At 51.0% G+C, this 9,014-nt stretch overlaps 1 protein-coding gene across 1 annotated transcript in view; it reads right to left on the bottom strand.

The window, feature by feature from the left end:
- Nucleotides 1-9,014, bottom strand: part of LOC135513383 (dedicator of cytokinesis protein 1-like) — a 1,066,221-nt gene that overhangs the window by 996,482 nt on the left and 60,725 nt on the right. The window contains 2 exon segments of the mRNA XM_064936309.1: nucleotides 2,930-3,054; nucleotides 5,323-5,448. Of these exon segments, the coding sequence (XP_064792381.1) occupies nucleotides 2,930-3,054; nucleotides 5,323-5,448 (251 nt within the window).

Raw genomic sequence — 9,014 nt, 5'->3', positions numbered from 1 at the left:
ACCTAAGATGAAGAATTGTTGACTTGCATAAAGCTGGAAAGGGTTACAAAAGTATCTCTAAAAGCCTTGACGTTCATCAGTCCACGATAAGACTAATTGTGGCCGTCCTGCAAACACGACTGCAAGAGCACAGAGCAGAATGTTCAATGAGGATAAGAAGAATCCTAGAGTGTCAGCTAAAGACCTACAGAAATCTCTGGAACATGCTGACATCTCTGTTGACGAGACTACGATACGTAAAACACTGAGGGATATGGTGTGGGGGGGTCTGGGCTACAGGGTATCAGACCCAGAGAGATGGGAGGGATATGGTGTGGGGGGGTCTGGGCTACAGGGTATCAGACCCAGAGAGATGGGAGGGATATGGTGTGGGGGGGTCTGGGCTACAGGATATCAGACCCAGAGGGGTGGGAGGGATATGGTGTGGGGGGTCTGGGCTACAGGGTATCAGACCCAGAGAGATGGGAGGGATATGGTGTGGGGGTCTGGGCTACAGGGTATCAGACCCAGAGGGATGGGAGGGATATGGTGTGGGGGGTCTGGGCTACAGGGTATCAGACCCAGAGGGATGGGAGGGATATGGTGTGGGGGGGGGGTCTGGGCTACAGGGTATCAGACCCAGAGGGATGGGAGGGATATGGTGTGGGGGGGGGTCTGGGCTACAGGGTATCAGACCCAGAGAGATGGGAGGGATATGGTGTGGGGGGGTCTGGGCTACAGGATATCAGACCCAGAGGGATGGGAGGGATATGGTGTGGGGGGTCTGGGCTACAGGGTATCAGACCCAGAGGGATGGGAGGGATATGGTGTGGGGGGGTCTGGGCTACAGGGTATCAGACCCAGAGAGATGGGAGGGATATGGTGTGGGGGGTCTGGGCTACAGGGTATCAGACCCAGAGGGATGGGAGGGATATGGTGTGGGGGTCTGGGCTACAGGGTATCAGCCCCAGAGAGATGGGAGGGATATGGTGTGGGGGTCTGGGCTACAGGGTATCAGACCCAGAGGGATGGGAGGGATATGGTGTGGGGGGGTCTGGGCTACAGGATATCAGACCCAGAGAGATGGGAGGGATATGGTGTGGGGGGTCTGGGCTACAGGATATCAGACCCAGAGGGATGGGAGGGATATGGTGTGGGGGTCTGGGCTACAGGATATCAGACCCAGAGGGATATGGGAGGGTATCAGACCCAGAGGGATGGGAGGGATATGGTGTGGGGGGTCTGGGCTACAGGATATCAGACCCAGAGGGATATGGTGTGGGGGGGTCTGGGCTACAGGGTATCAGACCCAGAGAGATGGGAGGGATATGGTGTGGGGGGGTCTGGGCTACATGATATCAGACCCAGAGAGATGGGAGGGATATGGTGTGGGGGGGTCTGGGCTACAGGGTATCAGACCCAGAGGGATGGGAGGGATATGGTGTGGGGGGGGTCTGGGCTACAGGATATCAGACCCAGAGAGATGGGAGGATATGGTGTGGGGGGTCTGGGCTACCAGACCCAGAGAGATGGGAGGGATATGGTGTGGGGGGGTCTGGGCTACAGGGTATCAGCCCCAGAGAGATGGGAGGGATATGGTGTGGGGGGGTCTGGGCTACAGGATATCAGACCCAGAGGGATATGGTGTGGGGGGGTCTGGGCTACAGGGTATCAGACCCAGAGAGATGGGAGGGATATGGTGTGGGGGGGTCTGGGCTACAGGGTATCAGACCCAGAGGGATGGGAGGGATATGGTGTGGGGGTGTCTGGGCTACAGGGTATCAGACCCAGAGGGATATGGTGTGGGGGGGTCTGGGCTATCAGACCCAGAGAGATGGGAGGGATATGGTGTGGGGGGTCTGGGCTACAGGATATCAGACCCAGAGAGATGGGAGGGATATGGTGTGGGGGGTCTGGGCTACAGGGTATCAGACCCAGAGAGATGGGAGGGATATGGTGTGGGGGGGGTCTGGGCTACAGGATATCAGACCCAGAGAGATGGGAGGGATATGGTGTGGGGGGGGGGGGGGGAATGGGCTACAGGATATCAGACCCAGAGAGATGGGAGGGATATGGTGTGGGGGGGTCTGGGCTACAGGGTATCAGACCCAGAGGGATGGGAGGGATATGGTGGGGGGGTCTGGGCTACAGGGTATCAGACCCAGAGAGATGGGAGGGATATGGTGTGGGGGGGGGGGTCTGGGCTACAGGATATCAGACCCAGAGAGATGGGAGGGATATGGTGTGGGGGGGTCTGGGCTACAGGGTATCAGGGTATCAGACCCAGAGGGATATGGTGTGGAGGGGTCTGGGCTACAGGGTATCAGACCCAGAGGGATGGGAGGGACATGGTGTGGGGGGGTCTGGGCTACAGGGTATCAGACCCAGAGGGATGGGAGGGACATGGTGTGGGGGGTCTGGGCTACAGGGTATCAGACCCAGAGAGATGGGAGGGATATGATGTGGGGGGTCTGGGCTACAGGGTATCAGACCCAGAGAGATGGGAGGGATATGGTGTGGGGGGGGTCTGGGCTACAGGGTATCAGACCCAGAGAGATGGGAGGGATATGGTGTGGGGGGGTCTGGGCTACAGGGTATCAGACCCAGAGAGATGGGAGGGATATGGTGTGGGGGGGGGGGGGGTCTGGGCTACAGGGTATCAGACCCAGAGGGATGGGAGGGATATGGTGTGGGGGGGTCTGGGCTACAGGGTATCAGACCCAGAGGGATATGGTGTGGGGGGGTCTGGGCTACAGGGTATCAGACCCAGAGGGATGGGAGGGATATGGTGTGGGGGGGGTCTGGGCTACAGGATATCAGACCCAGAGGGATGGGAGGGATATGGTGTGGGGGGGTCTGGGCTACAGGGTATCAGACCCAGAGAGATGGGAGGGATATGGTGTGGGGGGGTCTGGGCTACAGGATGTGTGTGTGTGTGGTGTCTCAATACCTCCAGTTTCTTTCCGTCCTCGTCGTAGACCGTCATGGTGACCTCGACATTCTTGGGGGTGGACTTGCTGCCTTTATCAAACTCTCCCTGAACCAGGGTTACGTAGATATCGTTACGCACGTCACCTGAGGGGAAACAAAACAGGCTTATGAGTACACACACACCTCACTGACAAAGGGTTGTGTCCGAACTGTAGACCTGCATGCTGAACGTGGACCTCACTGACAAAGGGTTGTGTCCCAATTTGGCCCCAAGTCAGACTAGGACCATGTATAGAGTCTTTAACACCGGTGTGAATGTCACTGTGGAAAGAGGGCATGGTACTATCAATCAAATGCATGTATTTATAAAGCCCTTTTACATCAGCTGATATCTCAAAGTGCTGTACAGAAACCCAGCCTAAAACCCCAAACAGCAAGCAATGCAGGTGTAGAAGCACAGTGGCTAGGAACAACTCCCTAGAAAGGCCAGAACCGAGGAAGAAACCTAGAGACGAACCAGGCTATGTGGGGTGGCCAGTCCTCTTCTGGCTGTGCCAGGTGGAGATTATAACAGAACATGGCCAAGATGTTCAAATGTTCATAAATGACCAGCAGGGTCAAATAATAATAATCACAGTGGTTGAAGAGGGTGTAACAGGTCAGCACCTCAAAGGTAAATGTCAGTTCAGAGTTAGAGGCAGCAGGTGTGGTAGAGAAGGAGAGAACTACCTGGCCTGACGATCTCTGAATGGATCATGATGCTACCTGGCCTGACGATCTCTGAATGGATCATGATGCTACCTGGCCTGACGATCTCTGAATTGATCATGATGCTACCTGGCCTGACGATCTCTGAATGGATCATGATGAACCTGGCCTGACGATCTCTGAATGGATCATGATGCTACCTGGTATGACATGATGCTACCTGGTCTGACGATCTCTGAATGGATCATGATGCTACCTGGCCTGACGATCTCTGAATGGATCATGATGCTACCTGGCCTGACGATCTCTGAATGGATCATGATGCTACCTGGCCTGACGATCTCTGAATGGACCATGATGCTACCTGGTCTGACGATCTCTGAATGGATCATGATGCTACCTGGCCTGACGATCTCTGAATGGACCATGATGCTACCTGGCCTGACGATCTCTGAATGGATCATGATGCTACCTGGCCTGACGATCTCTGAATGGATCATGATGCTACCTGGTATGACGATCTCTGAATGGATCATGATGCTACCTGGCCTGACGATCTCTGAATGGATCTTGATGCTACCTGGCCTGACGATCTCTGAATGGATCATGATGCTACCTGGCCTGACGATCTCTGAATGGATCTTGATGCTACCTGGCCTGACGATCTCTGAATGGACCATGATGCTACCTGGCCTGACGATCTCTGAATGGATCATGAGGAACCTGGCCTGACGATCTCTGAATGGATCATGATGAACCTGGCCTGACGATCTCTGAATGGATCATGATGAACCTGGCCTGACGATATCTGAATGGATCATGATGCTACCTGGTATGACATGATGCTACCTGGCCTGACGATCTCTGAATGGACCATGATGCTACCTGGCCTGACGATCTCTGAATGGATCATGAGGAACCTGGCCTGACGATCTCTGAATGGATCATGATGAACCTGGCCTGACGATCTCTGAATGGATCATGATGAACCTGGCCTGACGATCTCTGAATGGATCATGATGCTACCTGGTATGACATGATGCTACCTGGCCTGACGATCTCTGAATGGATCATGATGCTACCTGGCCTGACGATCTCTGAATGGATCATGATGCTACCTGGCCTGACGATCTCTGAATGGATCATGATGCTACCTGGCCTGACGATCTCTGAATGGACCATGATGCTACCTGGCCTGACGATCTCTGAATGGATCATGATGTTACCTGGCCTGACGATCTCTGAATTGATCATGATGTTACCTGGCCTGACGATCTCTGAATGGATCATGATGAACCTGGCCTGGCGATCTCTGAATGGACCATGATGCTACCTGGCCTGACATGATGCTACCTGGCCTGACATGATGCTACCTGGCCTGACGATCTCTGAATGGATCATGATGTTACCTGGCCTGACGATCTCTGAATGGATCATGATGCTACCTGGCCTGACATGATGCTACCTGGCCTGACATGATGCTACCTGGCCTGACGATCTCTGAATGGATCATGATGCTACCTGGCCTGACATGATGCTACCTGGCCTGACATGATGCTACCTGGCCTGACGATCTCTGAATGGATCATGATGTTACCTGGCCTGACGATCTCTGAATGGATCATGATGCTACCTGGCCTGACGATCTCTGAATGGATCATGATGAACCTGGCCTGACGATCTCTGAATGGACCATGATGCTACCTGGCATGATGATCTCTGGGAAGCCCATCTTGCGGGCAACGGCTGTGGAACGGTCAACCAGGTGAGGGAAGTCCTTCCTGATCTGATGGATATCACCCGGAAGCAGTTTCAGAGTCACCCACAGACCTTGGGAACAGGGAATAGGACATGTCATCAGTCAAATCAGAGCAGCTTCAGGGTCACCCACAGACCTGGGAACAGGGAATACGACATGTTATCAGTCAAATCAGAGCAGCTTCAGGGTCACCCACAGACCTGGGAACAGGGAATACGACAATCAGTCAAATCAGAGCAGCTTCAGGGTCACCCACAGACCTGGGAACAGGGAATAGGACATGTTATCAGTCAAATCAGAGCAGCTTCAGGGTCACCCACAGACCTGGGAACAGGGAATACGACATGTTATCAATCAAATCAGAGCAGCTTCAGGGTCACCCACAGACCTGGGAACAGGGAATAGGACATGTTATCAGTCAAATCAGAGCAGCTTCAGGGTCACCCACAGACCTGGGAACAGGGAATAGGACATGTTATCAGTCAAATCAGAGCAGCTTCAGGGTCACCCACAGACCTGGGAACAGGGAGGGAGGGAGTAGAGACCGTTGTTGAGGAAGCTACTACCATGACAATCTTCAGGAAACATGGGTCATATCAGACTCAACATTTACATCGTTCTGAAACACACCAAGGAGCTGGAACATCCTCAGGTAATTTGGCCTGCAGACCGAGGTTGCATCCCAATTGGCCTCCCTATTCCCTTATTCCCTATGAAGTGCACTACTTTTGACCAGGGCTCGTAGTTCACTATGTATGGAAAAGAGGTGCTGTTTGGAACACAGTCAGAGAGACAGTGGGACTTAGCAACAGAGGAGGTCAGTCTGTCTGAGGGTCTGTCTCCTCTTAAACCAAATGGACCAATATGCAGTGATGATGTACTGGGTCAGTGGGACTTAGCAACAGAGGAGGTCAGTATGTCTGAGGGTCTGTCTCCTCTTAAACCAAATGGACCAATATGTAGTGATGATGTACTGGGTCAGTGGGACTTAGCAACAGAGGAGGTCAGTCTGTCTGAGGGTCTGTCTCCTCTTAAACCAAATGGACCAATATGCAGTGATGATGTACTGGGTCAGTGGGACTTAGCAACAGAGGAGGTCAGTCTGTCTGAGGGTCTGTCTCCTCTTAAACCAAATGGACCAATATGTAGTGATGATGTACTGGGTCTGTAGTGATGATGTACTGGGTCTGTAGTGATGATGTACTGGGTCTGTAGTGATGATGTACTGGGTCTGTAGTGATGATGTACTGGGTCTGTAGTGATGATGTAGTGATGATGTACTGGGTCTGTAGTGATGATGTACTGGGTCTGTAGTGATGATATACTGGGTCTGTAGTGATGACGTACTGGGTCTGTAGTGATGATGTACTGGGTCTGTAGTGATGATGTACTGGGTCTGTAGTGATGATGTAGTGATGATGTACTGGGTCTGTAGTGATGATGTAGTGATGATGTAGTGATGATGTACTGGGTCTGTAGTGATGATGTACTGGGTCTGTAGTGATGATATACTGGGTCTGTAGTGATGATGTACTGGGTCTGTAGTGATGATGTACTGGGTCTGTAGTGATGACGTACTGGGTCTGTAGTGATGATGTACTGGGTCTGTAGTGATGATATACTGGGTCTGTAGTGATGACGTACTGGGCCTGTAGTGATGATGTACTGGGCCTGTAGTGATGATGTACTGGGTCTGTAGTGATGATGTACTGGGTCTGTAGTGATGATATACTGGGTCTGTAGTGATGATGTACTGGGTCTGTAGTGATGATGTACTGGGTCTGTAGTGATGATGTAGTGATGATGTACTGGGTCTGTAGTGATGATGTAGTGATGATGTACTGGGTCTGTAGTGATGATGTAGTGATGATGTACTGGGTCTGTAGTGATGATGTACTGGGTCTGTAGTGATGATATACTGGGTCTGTAGTGATGATGTACTGGGTCTGTAGTGATGATGTACTGGGTCTGTAGTGATGATGTACTGGGTCTGTAGTGATGATATACTGGGTCTGTAGTGATGATGTAGTGATGATGTACTGGGTCTGTAGTGATGATGTAGTGATGATGTACTGGGTCTGTAGTGATGATGTACTGGGTCTGTAGTGATGATGTAGTGATGATGTACTGGGTCTGTAGTGATGATGTAGTGATGACGTACTGGGTCTGTAGTGATGATGTACTGGGTCTGTAGTGATGATGTAGTGGGTCTGTAGTGATGATATACTGGGTCTGTAGTGATGATGTAGTGATGATGTACTGGGTCTGTAGTGATGATGTACTGGGTCTGTAGTGATGATGTACTGGGTCTGTAGTGATGATGTACTGGGTCTGTAGTGATGATGTAGTGATGATGTACTGGGTCTGTAGTGATGATGTACTGGGTCTGTAGTGATGATGTAGTGGGTCTGTAGTGATGATATACTGGGTCTGTAGTGATGATGTAGTGATGATGTACTGGGTCTGTAGTGATGATGTACTGGGTCTGTAGTGATGATGTACTGGGTCTGTAGTGATGATGTACTGGGTCTGTAGTGATGATGTAGTGATGATGTACTGGGTCTGTAGTGATGATATACTGGGTCTGTAGTGATGATGTACTGGGTCTGTAGTGATGATGTACTGGGTCTGTAGTGATGACGTACTGGGTCTGTAGTGATGATGTACTGGGTCTGTAGTGATGATGTACTGGGTCTGTAGTGATGATGTACTGGGTCTGTAGTGATGATGTACTGGGTCTGTAGTGATGATGTAATGATGATGTACTGGGTCTGTAGTGATGATGTAGTGATGATGTACTGGGTCTGTAGTGATGATGTACTGGGTCTGTAGTGATGATGTACTGGGTCTGTAGTGATGATATACTGGGTCTGTAGTGATGATGTACTGGGTCTGTAGTGATGATGTACTGGGTCTGTAGTGATGATGTACTGGGTCTGTAGTGATGATGTAGTGATGATGTACTGGGTCTGTAGTGATGATGTACTGGGTCTGTAGTGATGATGTACTGGGTCTGTAGTGATGATGTACTGGGTCTGTAGTGATGATGTACTGGGTCTGTAGTGATGATGTACTGGGTCTGTAGTGATGATGTACTGGGTCTGTAGTGATGATGTACTGGGTCTGTAGTGATGATATACTGGGTCTGTAGTGATGATGTACTGGGTCTGTAGTGATGATGTACTGGGTCTGTAGTGATGATGTACTGGGTCTGTAGTGATGATGTACTGGGTCTGTAGTGATGACGTACTGGGTCTGTAGTGATGATGTACTGGGTCTGTAGTGATGATGTACTGGGTCTGTAGTGATGATGTACTGGGTCTGTAGTGATGATGTACTGGGTCTGTAGTGATGATGTACTGGGTCTGTAGTGATGACGTACTGGGTCTGTAGTGATGATGTACTGGGTCTGTAGTGATGATGTACTGGGTCTGTAGTGATGATGTACTGGGTCTGTAGTGATGATGTAGTGATGATGTACTGGGTCTGTAGTGATGACGTACTGGGTCTGTAGTGATGATGTAGTGATGATATACTGGGTCTGTAGTGATGATGTACTGGGTCTGTAGTGATGATGTACTGGGTCTGTAGTGATGATGCAGTGATGACGTACTGGGTCTGTAGTGATGATGTACTG

The sequence above is a fragment of the Oncorhynchus masou genome, chromosome 24, assembly GCF_036934945.1.
Source record: "Oncorhynchus masou masou isolate Uvic2021 chromosome 24, UVic_Omas_1.1, whole genome shotgun sequence".
Taxonomy (NCBI): Eukaryota; Metazoa; Chordata; class Actinopteri; order Salmoniformes; family Salmonidae; genus Oncorhynchus; species Oncorhynchus masou.
This window is presented reverse-complemented; position numbering and strand designations above follow the sequence as displayed.